Source organism: Chanodichthys erythropterus, chromosome 13, assembly GCF_024489055.1.
Source record: "Chanodichthys erythropterus isolate Z2021 chromosome 13, ASM2448905v1, whole genome shotgun sequence".
In the NCBI taxonomy this organism is placed as follows: domain Eukaryota; kingdom Metazoa; phylum Chordata; class Actinopteri; order Cypriniformes; family Xenocyprididae; genus Chanodichthys; species Chanodichthys erythropterus.
The window spans coordinates 26089986-26112175 of NC_090233.1; the positions used below are offsets into that span (position 1 = coordinate 26089986).

The 22190-nt window shown below is 38.2% G+C and overlaps 1 protein-coding gene across 8 annotated transcripts in view; it reads left to right on the forward strand.

The window, feature by feature from the left end:
• Nucleotides 1-22190, forward strand: part of sgsm1a (small G protein signaling modulator 1a) — a 44630-nt gene that overhangs the window by 17371 nt on the left and 5069 nt on the right. The window contains exons 4-21 of one of the 8 annotated variants that reach the window (XM_067407550.1): nt 10024-10186; nt 10531-10683; nt 10804-10871; nt 11981-12126; nt 13984-14121; nt 14344-14468; nt 14864-14931; nt 15583-15746; nt 16707-16836; nt 17066-17230; nt 17706-17832; nt 18274-18338; nt 18463-18608; nt 19249-19422; nt 19932-20114; nt 20280-20351; nt 20545-21180; nt 21325-21981. In XM_067407550.1, the coding sequence (XP_067263651.1) occupies nt 10024-10186; nt 10531-10683; nt 10804-10871; nt 11981-12126; nt 13984-14121; nt 14344-14468; nt 14864-14931; nt 15583-15746; nt 16707-16836; nt 17066-17230; nt 17706-17832; nt 18274-18338; nt 18463-18608; nt 19249-19422; nt 19932-20114; nt 20280-20351; nt 20545-21180; nt 21325-21981 (3380 nt within the window). Of the gene's footprint in view, nt 1-10023; nt 10187-10530; nt 10684-10803; nt 10872-11980; nt 12127-13983; nt 14122-14343; nt 14469-14863; nt 14932-15582; nt 15747-16706; nt 16837-17065; nt 17231-17705; nt 17833-18273; nt 18339-18462; nt 18609-19248; nt 19423-19931; nt 20115-20279; nt 20352-20544; nt 21982-22190 lie in introns of all 8 variants that reach the window. The other 7 variants (XM_067407546.1, XM_067407549.1, XM_067407547.1 and 4 more) reach the window with 7 other exon arrangements.

Here is a 22190-nt window from a genome sequence, read left to right on the forward strand (position 1 = left end):
TTGAGAAGTTTTATGAGACTAAGATGCATGTGAGATTACTGGGGTTCTTTCTCCAAAACTGTCTATCCATTTGCTCTCTATTTAATCCTACATGTTTAATCGTTTCAAGGAGAAACCGTTGAGATGTTAAAGGAGTCATGAATTGAGAAATCAAATGTTCTTTGATCTTTTGACATGTAGGGTCATTGTACTATAAAAACATCCTATAAGTTTCAGAACTCAAAACATCCTTGTTAGTCCAAAAACAGCTTTTATTGAAAGTGAAATCAAGGTCCAAAAACGACTTGTTTCTGATTTTGTGACATTATGATGTAATAGTGTCATGAAAGTGTCATTTCTGCAGAAACAGATCAATGCCTACTTCTACATCATCACATTTTTGGCCCTGCCCACTTGCACATTAGTGAGATGAAAAGGATTGAAGGACCCTAATGCTAGGAAAGTGGTTATTTATTTGCAACTATGTGTCTCAGTAGAGCATTATTTGTTTGTTCAGTACATTTTACTCTGAATTCTTTGATAAACCAGTCGCAATATTGGCGCATATTTTGCAAACAGACTTTTACTTTAAGATATGGACATGACAGTAATGCCATAACATGTAAGTAACTGTGTTAATGTGTGTCACTGTGTGTCTGATCTGTGATCAGTGATTTCTGATATGTAATGATTCATGTACAGTCAGACGTTCTTTGTCTCAAAATCATTTATTACTGTTTATGCATCAGTAAATCAAGCCAGTGACTTAAATGGTCAACTTCACATTGTTTAAATTATATACAGAAAGCGATCAAAGTAATCAGTAACCGAGTTCTGTGCCCATTATAATCAATGACGCTTTCTACACTGTACAACAAATCTCTTATTTACACCGTGTTTGCACTGTTGGTTATGATGAAAAAATTCGTCAAGAGTGCAGAAATCGAGTTGCAAAGATGAGATGAATATCTGAATGTCTGTCAGCGAATACAATGCTCATCGCTGCATCCTTTTATGCAACAGGATCTAAATATAATGCTATAATCAACACTTTTTACGATTAGTTAATCTCGACATATGCAAAGATGTTAGCCAGTCATAGTAGTGGGCATTTACATTGAAGTCTCCAACAGAGCATTCAAATCAGGGTATAAAATGACCCTTTATTTCTAAAATATGACCATTTTTATGTTTTGATTATACTAACATTGTAAGTGCACCTCAGGAAACATTATAAAAAAGAAATGCAGTTCGTGACCACCACATTTTTCGTTTCCATGGGAGAGTCTGGGGATCAGCTGTGTTTCAGTACCTGTCAAATGTTGGTCAGCATGATGGTTTGGCTAATTCACAGATAGAGCGAACATTCGACATTTAACAGGCCTTGGAAAGCGTCAAAGCGTGTTAATGTCAGAGTGGGAGTAAAAGGAGAAGTGTCATGTTTATTGAGTGTATATTAACATGATAATTTCCAAATATATAGACCACTAAAGTAAATGTGTAATCGATCATGCTGCAGTAAGTGCTACCCACTGTTTTGTCAGCAGTAAATCTGTCTTCATAATTAAGTTATCGCTCTTCCATACCATCTCCGTTGCTGTGCAAATTCACATCAAGGTACCATAACATGTTTAATGATCGAGCAGTGCGTAAACAGAATAAATGAGTAATCATTAATACTGCAGTTTCTGCCAGGTCATATTCACCCTGTTGTGTGAAGGCTTTATTGTCCTGTTCAGCTTCATTCACATATGCATTTTACATTTTCTAAAAAGCTTTTATTACTCTGGATGCTGGCAATGAGGGACGTGCACAGGGAGGTGGCTGCAGGGCCCAAGCCACTGCCCTTTTGTCCTTCCTTTTACATTGCAGCTCAAAATAATAAAGTGAAAGTAATCACACACTACTTAGGCCCTGTTTACACCTGGTATTAAGATTTGGTGGTTTTGGTGGATCAGATCACAAGGTGACGAAGCTAAATACAGGTGTAAATGGGGTCTAAAACATTTTGAGCTTGTCCACTTTCGACGCTTCCAGAGGTAGTCGGAAAACGAATTTGAACCGATTGCTTTTGTAGTGTAGACGCTCATGTTGTCGAATGTGTTTGAACAGCCACAAAAGACCGCCTACTCTCCCCCTACTGACCTAACGCATAAACATTATGGGAAGCGCGCTAGCCAGGCGGGATTAAAACTTTGTTGGCTGAAGACCCAAGTGTGGGGCACGTTTATGATGGATGGATATGGATGGAAGCACTTTCTTCAGCTCATACTCTTTTGATACCGCTCATTACCATTATAAAGCTTGGATGCGTCAGGATATTTATTAATATTTCTCTGATGTTCATCAGAAAGAAGAAAGTCATATACATCTAGGATGTCTTGAGGGTGAGTAAAGCTTGGGGTAATCTTCATTTGAAAGTGAACTAATCCTTTAATCCCAGGTTTAAACAGGGCCTTAGATGTCTGTTGGGCTTGATGCAGATTAAACCAGTAGTGACAGGTAGACAGTCTCTATATACAGTAAATTTTAGATTTACACATTTCTGACAAATTTCTGACAAATTTCTAACAAATTGAATATCTTAATGTTTAAATGGTGTCTCTATTATAACAGTTATCTAGAATAAAGTGTAGTAAATGCACAGTCGTCTTTTTATTATTATATTTGTAATGAGAAATAACAAGATCATCATCCAGTTACTTCCTTGACACCCTCAAGTATATAACAGTTTTAGAGGACTAGTGTGTGTACAGTTATAATATATTGGGATTGGTGCCCTTGTTCTTGGTTTGGGTCACTGCCCTTCAAAATGCCTGTGCACGGCCCTGCTGACGGCCATACCACCTTCCCTGGAATTTAATCAGCACAACTCTGTGAGGGGTCAAATGCTGTTGGCAGGTTTGAAATGTTTGTAAATTACACTGTTTTTGTCTCTCTGCATCCAGGTGATTATTGTTCTCAAAAGTGTCTCATTGAGGTAGAAATACAACAACAAAACCTTGCAGTTAAAGCTCACAGAATCAGCTTGTGGAGCCACTTTCTTTAGCCACAGTGTGGTGTTTCTGAATAACACCACTCAAAGTAGCTTTGAAAATGCCTTTTGATTAACGGCCTTGTTAACTCGTTTTATTACGTGCCTGTAGCAGCAGTGGGATTCGGTAGATGATTATAGGGCATGTGTGCATTGCTGGTTTCTGGTTTCAGCCGGTTGTTCCTGTAATTCACTGAGTTTTGATTCATTGTGACTCTTTTCTGCCCTGCTCTGTATCCATCTCAAGTCCACTCAACTGTCTCCTGCCACATCACTGAACCTCTGCTGGGTGAAATACAAGAAATCATAGAAGAGGCAAGTAAAGGAAAAACATCCCAAATGAGATCTTTTTAATATTACAACAGCAATGAGATCAAATGGATAGCCATTTACTGACTCCAAAAGACTCCAGTAGTCTCACATGCGTATCCTCTAGAGTTTCAGACGAGGTCTCAACAAAGTGGTGGGTCAACAATTGTCTAATTTTTGTCTTTTTATTTCTTATAAGGATTCTGAGATAAAATTGATAAAGGAATAGTTGACAGAAAAATGAAAATTCTGTCATAATCCTCACCCTCGTGTCCTTCCAAATCTGTATGCATTTTTTTTTCCTTTGGATTTTGTCCATACAATGAAAGCCAGTGGGGTCCAATGTTGTTTTGGATCCTATTGACTTTAAACTCAAATATTCATAAATAATCTTTTTTTTTTTTAAATTTATTCCACAAAAGGAAAGCTTCGCAACAACACGAGGGTGAGTAAATGATGAAAGAATCATCATGAACTCCATTAAATGCCCTGAACTAAGAAAGAGCAACCTCTGACCAAATTGTCCTCTGGGCACTTTTGAACAATCATAACAAAAGCAGGAATACTTGAGGAGAAAGGAAAGAATGTCTAATCATTATGCCATAATGGATGAATTGCGTTACGAGTGTGTATGCTAATACTGTAATGATGTAATACTGCTTCTTCTTCTAGTGTGGCACTGGCAGATAATAGGAGATGAATGGAGGGTAGCCAGATTTTGCTGGCTGCCCATGGGGGAGTAATTAGCCATCGTGATTACAGTGATGTTTACACACCGCAGATGGAAATGTCAACACTGACATTTCTCATCATCACAGATATAGGATACAGTTATCAACTGTGCGCAGTTCTGTGAGATTTTAAGACATCTCTTAATTTTATCTCTAATCTACGTGTGGCTTTAAAAGCATGCTGTGTCACTCAGACGCTTTTACATCATTATTTTGCGGTGTAAATTGCTGGTCAGTGAGAGTGGAGGGGATCCTATATATCCAGGTTTCACTCAGTTCACAATGTGGCAGTGTGATTAGAAACCATTAGCTCAGGCAGTATGATTACATTTTTAATGAGCGTTTGAGATCAAGGTCGGGGGTGGCTGCCTGCTCCCTGTGTCATTTCCTATGACAGAATGAGTCGTGCTGCTCGATTGTTGCTGTGAATATTGATTTGGAAACTTATTTGACATGAAAAATAATTTCTTCCTTGTCCAATCTCTCTCTCTCTCTCTCTCTCTCTCTCTCTCTCTCTCTCTCTCTCTCTCTCCCTCTCCCTCTCCCTCTCCCTCTCCCTCTCCCTCCATGTTCCCTTTCATTTTACTTTGGGATAAAGCTGCTTTCATTTCCCTTGCATACAGATTTGTCATTTCACTCTCACAGTAAAATGACTGAACTGAGAATCAGTCGGAATAAAAATAATTTAGGCCTACTTTGCATCCAGGCCCATCGTGCATCTAGAGTGAACTTTAGTTACAAATCATATGGTAAAACAAGGCCTACAAAGAAGAAAGTAAATGAAAACAAGTGTAAAGGAATGGTTCAGCTCAAAATGAAAATTCAGTCATTTACTCACGCTCATGTCTTTTCAAACCCATAGGATTTTCTTTCATTGATAGGAACACACAACAAAAAAGCTGATTTGTCAGGTTGCTATTTTTTTAAAAGTAGCTTGTACAACTTTTCTGAAGCTGTAAAATGGCTTTATAAGAGTAATTTACTGAAATTTAATTTGTTATTCACTGAAAGGCTATGCTTACCTTTGGAATATCATTTACACTTGCGTTTGCATTGTGGTCAGAAAGATTATTATTATTATTATTATTATTATATATTTATGTATTTTTATTTGGAAATTAATTCATTCTTTTACAAAAGATTTCTATTTCAAATGAATGCAGTTCTTTTGAACTTTCCATTCATCAGAGAATCCTGAAAAATATTGTATCATGGTTTCCACAAAATATTAAGTAGCACAACTGTTTTCAACATTGATGATAAGAAATGTTTCTTGAACCATATCAGCATGTTAGAATGATTTCTAATGGATCATGTGACACTGAAGACTGGAGTAATGTTTGCTGAGAATTCAACTTTGCCATGGCAGGAATAAATAACATTTTAAAATATAAAGTTATTTGAAATTGTAGTAATATTTTAAAGTATTATTGTTTTTACTATATTTTTGATCAAGTAAATGCAGCTTTGGTGAGCATAAGACTTATTTCAAAAACATTAAAATATTATCTTACCGATTCTAACTGCATATAGAACTAGTCCTTCAAAAGTTTGTCACAAGATGTATGAGATTTGATGGGATGATTTTCAGTGATTACTTTAAATTTTAGTTTGTTCCATACAAAAACATATTGTATTATGACTTTAGATGAGCTTTTTGTCCCTTTTGGTAAATTGAGGATTCTGTAAACAACTTATTTTAGTCGAAACAGTATGGAAGCTTGTTTCTGCCACTGAAAAAAAATAAAAAGGTAATTGAGACCTTTTCTCATAATTCTGACTTTATCTCAGAATTGTGAGATATAAGATTGCAATTCTTAGAAAAAAGGTCAGATTTTTTCCCCCTTGGAACTGGACTTTATAACTCGCAATTGCAAGTTTATATCTCACAATTCTGAGAAAAGAAGTAAGAATTGTGAGTTTATACTCCGCAATTCTGACATTATAACTCGCAATTGCAATTGCGATATGTAAAATTTGTTTTATTCAGAGGTGGAAACAAGCTTGCATAAAACCGTCATATAGCTCTGAATGGCATGATGGTAAGTAAACGGAATATTCAGCTATTGTGATTTCAACTAAAGATCCTCTCATTAGATAGTGTGTCTGTAGCAGCATATGAGACCTTTGAACCCGTTTGATGGTCGGTGCATCCACTGTTCATTCATTTCACATGCTCATTTTTATCTGTCTTCTCTCTTCGGCATGAATCCATTTAGACAGGTAAAAGAGAAGCGATGAATACAGCATCAGATGAAAGCAGCTACGTGTTTGTATGGACGTGCATCTCTCTGAATTAAGAGATTTTAACCTGATCTTTAGACTGATTTCCCTCATGTTTATCTCTCATGCATTTCAGTCTGCCACACCAGAGACTAGGAGACGAATAATGGGCAAAATGAAGAGATAAACAAGTGGCACTCTGATGCAGACAGAGAAGGAGATTGTAGAGATTATAAACAGAGCAGAGGAGAAGAGAGGGAGTGTCAGATGAGAGAGCCTAAATATCGATACTGTCACAAAGAACAGCTATAAGAGAGAACAAAAAGTGACACATTGGAGACAAGAAAAGCGAGAATAGGACAGGATGAGGATAGAGGCAGAGAGATAAAACAGCTGATGTTGTTTCAGAGCCCTGCCCAGCTCTCACTGAGCACAAGTGCTCCATCAGTGAGGGTTTCCATGGCTACACAGGCTTTCCCCCAGCCCCATCCAAACAGATCCACAAGATTAGTCCTGTGAGAGCCTCAGTATCAGCTCTGCAGGCACTGCCACGTAGTGCAGTGTGTCTCTGTCTGTGTGTCTGTCCACATATTTGTATTCCATCTCATTGTCCCTCTCTGTCTTGGTGTTTTAGGTTTATTATATATTCATGTTTTCAGTTACTTATTCACATGCTTTCACAAACTATACATGTATATGCTTTTAAAAAAAATAACTTTGTTTTTCCTGTTTTGATTGGTCAAAATCATTCTGTGGTGTAGCTCTTTTTGCATAATGAAATAATTACTGCTCAAATTAATATTTTATATCTATCTATTTATTTATTTATTTGGAAGTCGACATATAAGAGTTATAAATAAACCCGTTTAGGGCCCTCCACAAACCCTCCATTTACAACTTGGTCTCAGGGATTGTTTTACGATAATGACCAGCTGACTGTACATTGTCCTTTACTAATACAGTATTGAATACAGTACACTACCATTCAAAAGTTTGGGGTCGGTTACATTTTGAAAGTAGTGTCCTATGTTTACTAAAGCTGCACTTATTTAAAAGGGACCTACTATGCCCCTTTTCACAAGATGAAATATATTTCTCTGGTGTCCCCAAAACTTTCCAGAGGAGGGCGGAGCTTTTATCAGCTCATGCTTCAGTTGCTCAACAACAACAAAGCTGGAGAATCTCACAGCCAAAATGATGATTGTCAATAACAACAGTGTTCAGCTTTACATTGTTCAAACCAGAGTCGGAAACTGATGATACTCGGGAACTAGTTACAACTTTTATAGTTGATTCAACTCATCGACTAGCATGTGACATCATGTTAATCTTTTTTGCAAATCCAGCGTTGAATTGACCCTTGTTTGTGAAGCAGTCCAGCGTAAAATGACGGGATGGTAACAACACTCTACTACAACAACTCCTACTCTTCTCTAAAGCAGCCCAACATGGCCTTGTCCCTTTTGTTGCGTGTTCTCGGGGGCAGGGTTTCCGTGGTGTAGGCGGGGCGATACGCACACATACGGCGTATACTTTTTGCTCAGGGCTGTTTGCGTATTACGACTTCTAAGGATCAATATTTGCGTATACCCACTTGTTTTTTGCATCGAAATTCCATAAAATATTGTCCTCTTAGCTTCCGCTTTAACTGTGTGTCCAATGCTGTTGTGTAAACTCACAATTCTTTGCTGTAATTGGTGCATGAGCACTTCTGTCATTCTACCTTTTCCCGCTCATCATCGCCTAAATAAAACAGGCTTTACAGTAGGGATGGGCGATACCACTTATTTTGTTTTCAATACGATACCGATACTTTCAAGGCCAAAATCGTCGATACCGATACGATACCTCTAGTCTGAATTTAAGTTATTGAATTATTAATAATTTAAGTCCTTAAATTATTGAATTACTATGAGTAATATGGGTAATGGTACCCACTTAACATTATATTTGAAAGGTATTTTAACATTCAATACACCTTAATTGCTATTTATTAGATTACATTTTTGTTTACACATGGTTAAAATGTTTATTTGTAGGGGTAACCATGGAAATCTACAAATACTATAGGCTTAGCTGAACTATGGTCACTGTAGTAATGGTTCAGTTTCATAAGGGACTGCCAGTGACAGGTTGTTGCACCCATAAAATGCAAACTTTGTATTCTGACAGTGTAGTTACAGAACAGGACATCAATACGAACTTTTAATGTTCAATTTAAATAAATGTAATTGCAAAAACTATGTAGGCTACTATTTCATTTTGTTTGTTGTGAAATAACTCAAACATATTACGTTGTTCTGTCTGCTGTTAAGCATTGTTCTGGGCTGCGTTTCCCAGAAGCATCAATGGTTTTCTTATAATATTAAATGCATGCAGCCGTTTGAATGTAGTGTTGGCAGTCATCGAACGCTTTCTGTGATTGATTGGTTCTGACTTGCAGCATTTGTGTGTTCAGATGAGCAGGAAAATAGTTCTACAACACAGTTATTCGCTAACGTAGGTTATTTGTCCAATTCAATGCATATTGTATGCATTACATTTATTGTTAATTAAACAAAATCACTAGTAAAAAAACACCTTAGTATCGATATTTTTATTTGAGTATCAATACTTTCGATACTCAATGTCAGTATCGATATGCCCATCCCTACTTCACAGTGCGTGTTCGCGCTGCAGTGAGAGATCTCCGATCAAAGCCGCTCAGAGTTTTCAGCCGTGCATTGAGCACAGATCTCTCACTGCAACGGTCACGGCGTGAGAAATATGGTGTTGAGATTATTAAATTATATAGCCTACATCATGCATTCAGAGCTTTTATAAGTGCTAGGTTCCCGTACAAACTGAATTTCTGGGTAATAGTACACCACACCATTTTTTTTTTTTTTTTAGGACTTCACCACTGCAGGGTTTATATATTTTTTTCAGGTTTGTGATGGGTTAGTCACACTAACTAAAGTTTAAAAAAAGTGAAATCATAGTTAAGGACTCCTTTAATTTAAAAAATTCTGTCATATTTTGAAATATTACAAATTAAAATGAACTTTTCTAATTTAATATATTTTAAAATGTAATATATTCCTGTTATGGCAAAGCTTATTTTTTATTATTATTATTATCATTACTCCACTCTTCCATGCCACATGGAAATCAGTCTAATATTGTTATTTGGTGCTCAAGAAGCATTTATTCTTATTTGCAATGTTGAAAAAAAGTTCTGCTTAATATTTTTGTTGATACCGTGCTACATTTTCTCTGGATTCTTTGATGAATAGAATATTCAAAAGAACAGAATTTGTTTGAAATTGTAATCTTTTGTAACATTATAAAAGTCTTTACTGTCACTTTTGATCAATTTAATGCATCCTTGCTAAATATAAGTATTAATTTCTTTCAAAATATTTTGAAAGCGTACACAAGTATAATTCCCACATTGTGACAGCATGATTTTGCAATCATATCCCTATTGTCTTGTTGCTCTGATAAACAAAAATAATTTCAAGCATTGTGGTAACATACTCTTTCTTCATCAAAAATTATCCATTAATTTGTTATTGTCCATTTCTTGTGTGTGTGTGGGTGTGGGTGTGGGTGTGGGTGTGGGTGTGGGTGTGGGTGTGTGTGTGTGTGTGTGTGTGTGTGTGTGTGTGTGTGTGTGTGTGTGTGTGTGTGTGTGTGTGTGTGTGTGTGTGTGTGTGTGCGTGCGTGTGTGTGTGTGTGTGTGCCCGTGTGTGTGTGTGTGTGTAGCTGCTGTTGAAGCCTGTGTGCTTCATGGGTTGAAGCGGAGAGCTGCCGGTTTCCTACGAAGTAACAAAATAGCTGCGCTCTTCACCAAAGTGGGCAAAAGCTTCCCTCCAGCTGAAGATCTGTGCAGAAAAGCCCAGGAGCTGGAACTGGTCTTTGAGAGCAAGTGAGACCAGACTTTGTGATCTCATCCAACACAACACACAACTGAGATTCTCTCAAAATATATACAATACATAAATTGAGTTCGAAACCAAAAACTTGCAATGTATTTACTTTCTGAAGCTTTTTTTTAAGATTTCTGCATCTCATAGATATTACCAACATATGTGACTACAGGCAAAGTTAATACCATTCCTGGAAAGAGTATATGATATGCTTAGTAGTCACCACCTTGTTGCTCCTTTCAAAAAGCTAATTTTAAAGCACAAGTATCTACATAGGAATGGCAGTGTAAAAATATTTGACTTTTGCTGACTTTGACTATTCTTTGCTTCTTCTTTGCCTCAGACGAAGTCAGTCTCTCTCATACAGTGAGAGCAGCCGTAAGATGCCCAAGGTCCCAAACTTCTCACCTCAGGCCGTCAGATATGTGTGGATCCACACTGCACTCATTGAGAAAGTGTTGGACAAGATCGTGCTGTACCTGGTGGAAAACAGCAGGTGAGAGAGGTGGGATAGAGATATTAAGAGAAAGCAAGCTTGAACCGTTTTCTTTCAGGTACAATCAAACTTGCCAACTTGCATTATGTTAAATTGAAGTTGCTTTTAATGTTGTTACAGTAAGTTTTATGAGAAGGAGGCCATCCTAATGGACCCGGTGGACGGCCCTATCCTCGCCTCTTTGTTAGGTAGACCTGCTTTTTTTTTTTTTTCTTAAATCTTTCTTATTGTTAAAGTGCCCCTATTATGCTGTTTTAAAGGTTCCTAATTTTGTTTTGGAGGTCTGATACAATCAGTTTACATGCATCCATGATAAAAAAAAAAAATAACACTTTAATTTTCTCATTTACCACATCAATATCATATTTGGTCAGTCTAATCTTAAGACCTTAGTGATGTTAAATTGCAAAGATCTTGAGTTTTCTCTGAAGGGCGTGTCCATGGTGGCCTGACAAAGTCTGATGTTTCGCCATGAAAAAGGGAGCTTTTGTAACTCAGGCATTCAATGTCAGATCTGCCCCAAACTTCACATGTGTGATAAGAGTCCTGGCCTGAAGACATCTACATGGCAATATTCAGCTATAGTCATAGCGCCACCTGCTGGCAACAGGAAATGGCATGCTTTGCACTATAATTCACTCCCAGAAACCCATTTAAATATGTCATGAATTACCAAACATGCTAGAAACATGTTAAATCATGCAACACTTGGCTAAGTGCTAAAGTATGCGATTAACACCATGAAACAGGAAGTTGTTGTCCCTCAGGCAAACAATGTCCGATCTGCAAACTTCACATTTGATAATAGTCCTGGCCTAAAGACATCTACATGGCAATATTCAGTAATAGTCAAAGCGCCACCTGTTGGCAGCAGGGAGTGTGGCATGTTGAAATGACTTTGCCATAATTCTCCTGTATTTACTCGCTTGCATGCATGGCCCTGGGTGTGAGGGCCCTTTCAACGCTGCTTGCAGCTTTAATTAAGTTTATATTTTACCCAGTATTTGTGCAGGATACATAATGTATGCTTATTAGAGTATCAGGCCATTAGCTTAGCAACAGGATAACATCAAATTCTATTGAAGTCAGTTTTGAGTTTCTCACTAATTGTGTAGCACATTGAGTTGCTGCCTATGTGGAATGTTTCAAATCATTCATCTTGACGATTAGGATGATTGCTTAGAATGCAGCTGACCATTTCACTTCACTAGGTTTAGGAACAGAGCAATTTTCTCTTATTGTTTCCTTTATTGTTGGCATTGTGCAGATCTTTTTTTCAACTTTATTTCTTCTTTAGTGGGCCCCTGTGCATTAGAGTACACAAAAATGAAGACTGCAGATCATTTCTGGACGGATCCTTCAGCTGACGAGTTGGTGCAAAGGCATCGTATTCACAGTGGCCACTGTCGACAAGACTCGCCTACAAAGAGACCTGCCCTCTGTGTGAGTAAATGAGTTTAACATCTGACGCGGTGTGTGTGGATTTTTTTTTGTGTGTGTTCAAATACTTCAACGCGACGACTGTAAGTAAATGTGCAGTTCTGTTTGATGCTGTTAATGGTGCACACATCACCTTCAAAATAATCATGTGCAGGATAATATATTGATATTGGCGTTCTGGGTTATGGTGCTGGGTTAAATTTTCTGTCTGTTGCACTTAAAATGAGTAAGAGTGAAAGCTCTTGTGCATTTGAACGAAATGGAAGTGCCATTTCAAATTGAAAGTTCAGGCCATTTAAAATTCACTTGAAGTTTCAAACCATGCCTCAAGGAAATGTCAGGGGTCAAGAGCAGTTTATAGTCAGTCGGTTACATGTCACATTAAAGTCAAAATACATAGTGACATAACCAATAAGGCTGGTTTTTCAGTATTATGCTGTAGTACTTTCAACATTTTGTTTGTTAGCAGTTTTGAATGCAAATTGTTAAGACCCAGATTAGGGACCAACATAAAGAACCGTTCAAAAGAGGTTATAAACAATTCGCAATGACCAGGGCAAAAGAGATCAAATTTATTGGCAGTAAAAGTATCAAAACTATAACAAACAAAAGGAAAAAACAAAGCAACAAATAAACATACAAAACTCAAATCAGGACTGGTGAGCTAACTAATCTAAACTACAACTCAGAATTAAACTTTCCTCACTTCCGAGGAAAAATAAACACAAAAGAATCTTCCGGGTCAGCTTACTTACCTATACTTTCCCGCTAACATAATATAGCTAAACAAACAAATCTCACCATCCTGTACAAAAACAAAGAAAACAAACTCCAAGACCACCAACAACAGGTTTCTTGAGGCAGGTCAAAGTGGAGTGCCACCAACAGCTCTTAAATAGGCAGAAGCCACAGGTGTTGAGGATAATCAGGCTCCGCCACCATCCAATTGGCAACTATGCTCAGAAAAGAAAAAAAAACAAAAGAAAGAGCAGGGGCTCGTAACACAGATCAATTGAGCTTCTTTAGGATGTTGGACTCAAGGTCAATTTAATATGAATGATCTTTTGTTTATTTAAATTTTTTTTTGTAGAATAGTTGAAAAATGTAGAATTGTTTGTCAGTGTTGGTAAGGGTAATTTCTATATCCAAGCTCATTTTTATGATAAAACAAAGCCCAAATAAACAAAATCTCAATATTTCAGAGCAAGCCAGTTTAGTTTGTGCATTTTCTCAGTGATCTTTTAGCTTTTGAAATCAGTGTGGTTCCTCCATCAAAGACCTGTGAAGGGGGTTGTGGTCCATAAGAGTCATGCTGCGGTCAGTGTATTTGAGTGTGGCTGCTGTTTCTGAGGAGAATATGAACCTCCACTCGAGAGACATGCTTCACATCATTACCCAGCTCCATTACCAAACGCAGCCGTCAGATTCCTGACTGATCACCCTCTCTGGCCATCGCCAACACCCACACAACAGCAGGACACACAGCGCTTGTTTTTCGTCTTCGACAGATCTGACTGCACTGCACTTCAGGCTTGTTTTCTGATGTATTGCAAATATCTGCTAGAGAGCTGTAAAAGCCAAGTTTTTGCTGCAGAGTTCCTTTCTGATATATAAAAGAGGAGACGTAAGTATACATCTAATGACTCACCTGCGGCCAAACATTTGTCCACCTTGGACAGATGGATGTAGTAGAATAATATTAGGAAAACAAGATGAATAGTTACTATAACACATTGTTCGCTAGGGATTATCTGTTATATTGTCTGGTGAGATTAGTTGCTTATGTAATATTTTGATAGAAACATATTTGTTTAGTGATTTGCTCACAGTTCTCAATAATGTATGCGTGTGTGTATTCAGATTCAGAAAAGACACTCCAGTAGTAGTATGGATGAAAGGCCATCTCCCTCCCCCTCTGCCAGAGACTACGTGGAGTCTCTTCATCAGAATTCCAGAGCGACCCTCCTGTTCGGCAAGAACAACGTACTGGTGCAGCCGGTAAATAATACATGAAACGGCTGTCAATTATAGGGGCGTATTTTATCTATAATATATCTATAATATTTTCTCTAATCATTAAATTACCTTTTTATTGTGATTAAATAGGAAATCTGTAATAAAAGTGCAAAAGAATCTAGTAGCTGAAAACAGTATGAGCAGAATTTATTATTGATTGAAAGGTTTGCTTTGTAATGTGGGCTTCTGTTGTGGTACTTTCAGAGGGATGATATGGAAGCAATCCCAGGATACCTCTCTCTGCACCAGACGGCTGACTGCATGACTCTGAAATGGACGCCAAATCAGCTAATGAACGGCTCTGTGGGAGATCTCGACTATGAGAAGAGGTGGGACTCTGTTCAGTTTGTAAGATAAAGAGAATAAACCCTTTTTAAAAGGGAAATGAGGTTGGTTTGTCATTGGTTTAGTCATCTTTTCAATAAAATATAATGTATATGATTGAATCTTGAATTATACATATAGTATTTTAAGTTATCTCTTTGAATTGGAGTATCACAGGAGATAGTTAATTTTACAGGATTTATATATTCTATCCAACTGGTGAAAAATGAAACAATACATGACTTTTTTTCTTAGTAATAAACATTTAAAGAAACATTAAATAAAATATTAACGTTTATATAAACAACATTTTAAAACATTTCTATTCTTTTACATATTATTTGTTTATATTCAGTTATGTTGCTCATAAGCCACTAAAGTCTAACCTGATTCCTTGCAGTGTTTACTGGGACTACGCCATGACAATCCGCCTGGAGGAGATTGTGTACTTGCACTGTCATCAGCAGGGTAGGTACATTGTGCCAGTTTGAGAAACTGGAAGCCAAATGACACACATCCTGCAATTTCTTATTTGTCCATAATTCTGACAGCTCAAATGAGTCATAGACATATAATATGACCTTAATGTAAATTCTACATAGTTGCCAAAGGTTAAAAGCATATCTAACATTAACATTAATCAGTATTTAGTCTCATTTGGTGAAGTAAATCCACTTGGGTACACTCAAGTATTCAGCCAATATCCCCACTTGTACTTGCCCTTTTCATATTCATCCATGCACAAAATCAGCGAACCGAATAGAGGGAACAGAATTAATCAGAACATAATTGCTTCTGGAGAGAGATGAGAATTTAAAGCGAGGCTGTACTCAGATTATGAAGCAATGTAATTCAGCTAATAATGGCAATGAATAATTTCTTATTGTACAGGCTGTGTCATGGCTTCAATATTAAGAATATCAAGATGGTTCAGATCTTAGGTACAGTTAAAAGAGGAAATGTTTCGAGTGCAGAGGAGTTCTTTATGTACAAAACATCATGTATTAAACCTAGTAATATGTGATGGCAAGAACCTGTTTCCTTTTAAAGTCAATGAACATACATGCATCACATTATTTTATAATAATAATTCCGTTGTGTATGTATTTTTGTCTGCAGTAGACTGTGGGGGAACAGTGGTTCTGGTTAGTCAGGATGGGATTCAAAGGCCTCCGATTCGTTTTCCCCGCGGTGGTCACCTTCTTCAGTTCCTCTCCTGTCTTGAAAATGGTCTTCTGCCTCACGGCCAATTAGACCCACCCCTTTGGTCCCAGAGAGGAAAGGTTTGAAATTGAGCTGTACAACATTTAATGTTACTATAGACCAGGGATGTCCAATCCTACTCCTGAAGGGTCACACTCCTGCACAGTTTAGCTCCAACAAACCTTCCTGGAAGTTTCTAGTGATCTTAACTAAAGGCCTTGATTAGCTGATTCAGGTGTTTAACTAGGGCTAGAGCTGGATAGTGGCCCTCCAAGAGCAGGATTGGACACCCCTGCTATAGACCTTCCTCAGATATACACAACATACATTATTGGTGCTTTTCCACTGCATGGGATGGCTCGGTACGGAACGGTATGGTTCGCTTAAATGGTACCACCTTGTTGGAGGTTCTAAGCGAGCCAACCGATACTAAATGTGACGTGTAAACACCGCAGATCACTGATTGGTCACTACCAGCGCCATCGTATTTGAAACATGAGGCACCAAACCTGATTTAAATAACAGCCACTACAGTATCATTTGTTCGCGAAACAGCTTGCTTTAAATGACCGTCGCACACAACTTGAAAAAAGAAATGGCTGTATCGTGGTCCGTAGATGAGGTGCAGACTCGTTGGTAGCCGAGGAGCGGATTCACGGCAGTAGAGGCAGTGCAACTATACGATCGGTCTATAATCCCACCCACCCATATTTCACAATATTTCAGATTTTGCTGTATTTTTGATCAAATAAATGTAACCTTAGTGAGCATAAGAGACTTCACAGTTTGAGCTACAGAGTCAAGACGTTATGCAAATTCTTGCCTTATTATTTAGATCAATTACACTCTCTCGCTGTGCTGTAATTTGCATGTCTAGATTAATCAATCTGTCAATTACAATTTATTTTGTGTGTTACAAATAAATTATGAACGGGGGAAATAATTGGCCATTTCTTGCGCCTAATTACGTTCTAGACTGTACTTTGCTTATGTTGCAGTCATTGTATCCTGAACTGATGCTTCACTTTTCTTTTTTTCAGGGTAAAGTATTTCCTAAGCTAAAAAAGAGATGTCCGCAGGGATCCTCAGACTCTGTCTCAGACAAAGAAGAGGAAGAAGCAACCGATTATGTCTTCCGCATTATTTTCCCAAACAGCCATTCAGATTTTGGTAAGAGACTGAATAATAGTATCAGACAAGCTCTTGAGCCATTAAATGTTTCCCCATTATGGTACAGCTATTAGGGATGTCAGCTTTTAGAAAGGGATAATAGAAAAAAGAGCCCTCTTGTATCCATCAAGGTATTTTTTTGTCATTTCCATTTTTTTTTGTCCATTTATGTGTACCATCCATCATAAACATTCTTTTGGTTTTACTGAGCTGTTTTGACTCATTACAGTGACTGTTACCCACACCTCCCATCTCTCCCTGGGTACTGTCCTCCTGGCCCGATCTCTCTCCCTGAACTCGAGGAGGCTATGGCCTCATAAACGCCAGACCCTGGTGATGCCAATGCGCCACTGCAGTTGCCCGGGAGGGCCCCCATCCTCCCCTGAGCCCAGCTGTAATTCTCCCTGTCACATCTCATTTATGTGTTCATGTATCTGTCTGATGCGCCAACTTGCTGGTTTATGCTTGCTTTTATGGCCTCTACGTCTGCAAGCAATCACATAGTTGCCCGTGTGAGTTTTCTGTTTTGTTCAGGAGTCGTCCTCCTGTGAAATTTAGTGACCCTTGGTTAATTGTAGGCTAAGTGTTTTCAGGGAGCCTTGAAATATATATGTACTATATAATGATTATATGTGTTTGTAATCTGACCTGGAATATGTTCCTGTTAATTTTGAGTGTCACAACAGCCATTATTATTTTATTAAATCCTTGCAGACTGGTATTATTGCATTTTCTTTTTTCTTTTCTTTTTTTTTTTTTTTTAGGTTGGGTGTAATTGTGGGTTCTTGTCGCTCTGCTTGTGGCTACATAAGCTCCATTATGTAACCCGATGTTCAATGCATAATCAGATTTCTGTGTTTGTGTGGTAGTGGCACCGGAATTGATAGATCAGGGAGCAAACATGTGGCACCCAACACCCAGGAAATCATCTTGCTCTTCCTGCTCACAGAGTAGCTTCTCTGATGGAGCTCCGCCCAATGGATGCAACCATGAAAGGTACAATGACAGAATATAATATTGTCCAAGTTATAGAAGTAAATGGGAAAAAAAAAGAAGTGACTAATTTTATCAGAATTAAAAAGAAAGCCTACAGATAAACAAGAATATTGGTCAAAGGCACTCAAAATAGAATTAAATGTAAATATATTATTATTATTATTATTAATGTTAGCTTGAGAAATGTATTCTTCTTCTGAGACTAAAATTTCTGACTCTAACTCCTAGAGATTTAAAGCTACATCCACCACCAAATTTAAAATTTAAATCCTACTTTGAGTGCCTTGGACTGCAATTTGAGCATTCATGTATAGATATTCTGTACTAAAGTGTAAATGTATAACTTTATAATCTTCATAACTTTATAAATAAATCAAATAATAAATGTAAATAATTAAGGTTAAAAATATATTTAAGGAAATACCATTATCTCATCCGCAGGGCCCCTCTGAAGTTGCTATGTGACAATATGAAGAACCAAATCATCTCCCGGGCTTTCTACGGATGTTCGTATTCATTACTCATCCATTTCATAGTCTCACAACACCATCTTTTTCCATCAAAGGTGACCTTTACATACTCAAATGTCTCTCTTATTCATTCAACCACACACATATTTTGCTCTCTCAGGGCTTGCGTACTGCCGTCACCTGTCCACAGTCCGCACTCACCTGTCTGGCCTTGTTAATCACACTATTGTGGAACCAGATTTGCCTGGTGATGCGTATGGTGGACTCACGACAGAAGTGTGGCAGAAGTTTCTTCAAGACTGCAACGTAAGTGCACACATACACAACTCTGCCTGAAGTCAAAAGCAGCCACATTTAAATTAGCGTCTTTGCTAGACATTCATTAATATTCATTAGTCCCTAATCGTAGTTCTCTCATTCTCATCACATAAACAATATGTTTGGATGACTAATGCTGAGAGCCTAAGTGCCACAGTGGTGGCACTAAAGAGTGAAAATCAATGTAAAATCCATACAGAAGTACCCTTATGGCTGTGATTTGTGATTGACTATTTTATGCTCTAAACAGGCAAACCAATATGTATTGGATATTGATTTGACTGGTTAACATTGTAAAATAATGGTCACACTTTAGATTAGGGTCCAGTTCTCACTATTAACTAACCATTAACTACGACTTGTGCAGTAAACTCCTAATTACTGCTTATTAATAATTACTAAGGTAGTTATTATGTTACTATGGGTAGGATTAAGGGTTGTAGAATATGGTAATGCAGAATAAGGCCTTAATATGTGCTTTATAAGTACTAATAAACAGCCAATATCCTAGTAATATGCATGTTAACAAGCAACTAGTTAATAGTGAGAATTGGACCCTAAACTAAAGTGTTACCTAAATAATATGAAAATGTACTTAAATTAAAATACCATTTTTTTTTCTTTGAAGTCAGTTCACCTGCTTTGGAGTGAGTGTGTGCCTGCTCTCTTGCAGGCCTATGAAGAAAAGGAGTTATTGCGGCTAGTTTATTTCGGTGGAGTTGAGCCTTCTTTGCGCAAAGAGGTCTGGCCCTTCCTACTGGGTCATTACCAATTTGGGATGTCTGAGGCTGAGAGAAAAGAGGTTGGTGTCTTTTATTTTATTTTTTTTTTTTTTTTTTTTTTTTGGTTAAAACTGTCCTTCCGAACAGTTTTAAAGGGTTAGTTTATCCAAAAATGGAATTTCTGTCATTAAGTACACTCACCCTTATGTCGTTCCACACCTGTAAAACCTACGATCATCTTCAGAACACAAATTAAGATATTTTTAATGAATTCCGAGAGGTATCTGAACCCCGTATAGGTAGCCGTGGAATTTTTTTAGCAGCAAAAAATTTGGCTAATGTGACTGCAACTTTATTCTTTGTTTTCTGTAAGATTTCCAGTGAATACCCTTGAATATGGCAAACCTGGCATCTTCCCCCCCAGTTGCTTTTCCTGAGCTCTGACAAAAGTGACAAGCATTTAATTTTTTTAGTCAACTTTTATCCAAACCAGGGTGCATTGGATTTCAGATGGTTTGTGAATCAAAGCGCTTATTCCATTGTTGTCGAGGGGCTTTTGTTTTAAGATCTGAAACTCTGAACTCCGCAGGTGGATGAGCAGATGCGAGCGTGCTACGAACAGACCATGAGCGAATGGCTGGGGTGTGAGGCCATTGTTAGACAGAGAGAGAAAGAACAGCACGCAGTGGCATTAGCCAAGTGTTCATCTGGGACAAGTATGGACAGCACCACGCAGAGAATTATGCACCGTGACTCCACCATCAGCAATGAGGTAAGTGCAGATCGACAAAGTAGAAGACTTTATGGGGCCTACATGCATCTTCGGCAGGCATTGAAGGCATTTTTTTTTTTTTTTTTTTTTAAGAGTCCACAATGAAAGGTTTGCTTTTGATTTTATGCAATATTTACTTAAGGATGCATTGTGTTTGTCATTCAGTCCTCGCAGAGCTGTAGTTCAGACAGACAAAGAGATTCCAGGCTGCAGAGTGACTCCAGCAGCAGCACTCAGGTAAACCTCAAACTAATGTTGCTGCCAGTACATGAATAATTTTAAAAGTTGACATTGTCCTCAAAAACCATGAGTACAAATGGTGCCCCCCTTGACTGATCTTCCTCACCCTCACACTCTTTCCTGGTAGTTCTTCACTTCCCAAAACCCCTTCCCCTTGAGTAGCCTACTTCCCTTTGGTTTGTTTTTCCAGGTGTTTGAATCCATTGAAGAGGTCGACCAGATTGAGCCTGAGCTCAAGGGTGACGACAAACATGTTTCTAAAATCTCAAACGGAACACCCCAAATTGGCACCAGTTCTCCAGACTCTGGTCAACCCTCTTCCAGAAACTTCTCTGTTACTTCTGGGCAGTCAGACTCCTTGAGTACAGAGGACAGTGGGATACATGAGCCAAACCTCAAAGCCCAACCACAGCTAGTAGTATCAAAGGAAAGTGTTGCAAATTCATCTGAAGAGGAAGGAAAGCTGACTGAGGAAGGTGAGACCGAAAAGATGGAGAAACAGGGTGTAAGAGAAGATAATAAAATTGAGGTTAACAAAGTGTCTTTGGATGCAATGGTGACAATATCAGAGGGAAGCAAAAAGGCCACGGAGAGCTCTGATGAAAGGGCAGAAGTTGAAACAGAGGGGTTAAAAACAGCTTGTGATGCCTTTGAGACTCCTGCAGCAGCTTACAGCTACATGACCAAAATGGAAGTGGGTGAATCTCCAGAGAAAACCTTGACAACAGAAAACGAAGCACTGACACAGCGAACTGAGCCAGATATTCCCAAAGCAACAGAGGTCGTGGAATCGACTCCTCCAGAGCCAAAGATGAATGAAAATCAGGTAAGAGTGGATGTTGAAAGGTCCCAGGTGGGAAATAAAGATGTTAGAGCAGTCAGGAAGGAACCTTTGGTAACAAAAGATCATAAGGTATCGGATGCACTTGAGCAGAAGGTTGTAGCTGACATGCTGGTGTCTGTTTCAAAGGATGTTGATGCAGAGAAGGAAACGGCGAAAACCAATGAAACAAGCAAAGATAAAGACTCCGAGACATGGATGGATGACGCCAACAATGTAAGTGGCACACAAAGAGTGTTAAGGACAGATATTGGGAAAGAAAAGAAGACTCTGAAGAACAATGATTTATCCAATGAAGCTGGAAGAACAGGAAAGTGGAAAGCAGGTTCTGATCTCCCAATAGCCATTGGTGCAAAGCAAACAGAAGGAAGGGTTGTCACAAAGAAGACCACGCATAAAGAAATGCAGAGGAATGCTCCAGTAGTTGAAGAGATGGTGGTTCCATTGGTGCACGAAGCTTTTAGCACAAGAAAGATGAGCGAGGCCCAAGATGAAACGGAGTCCGACGAGTCTCCCTCTGCCATTGAAATGGAAGAGATTCCTATAGCTAAAGTGTCATTGGTTTGGGAAAGCAAGAGTTCACCCAAAAGAAAGACAAGTGAGCAGACATCTGTAACTGTATTGGAGCTCAGGCTGCAGGAAGCTCATGGGAAGCCCAGCTCTGAAGGAAAGGACTCTGAGGAGCCAGAGATGGAGAGTCTCTGCCCACAGCTTGATTCACTGGCTGTGAACACTGAGAAGAATGAAGCTGCCTCTCCAGTGTCCTCTATAGGGACCACATATTCTGTAAGCACATGTTTCAGAGATGTATTTTGATTAGTGCTGTCAATCGATTAAAAAATTAACTAATTAATCACACTTTTTTTTTTCTGTAATTAATCGTGATATATATAATGTAACGCTAGCCGAATTATGACGGAAAAAACAGATGCTGCGTTATTTGTGTTCTATATTTTGATATGAATATAGTTTTTATCTCTTATAAGATGAAATTC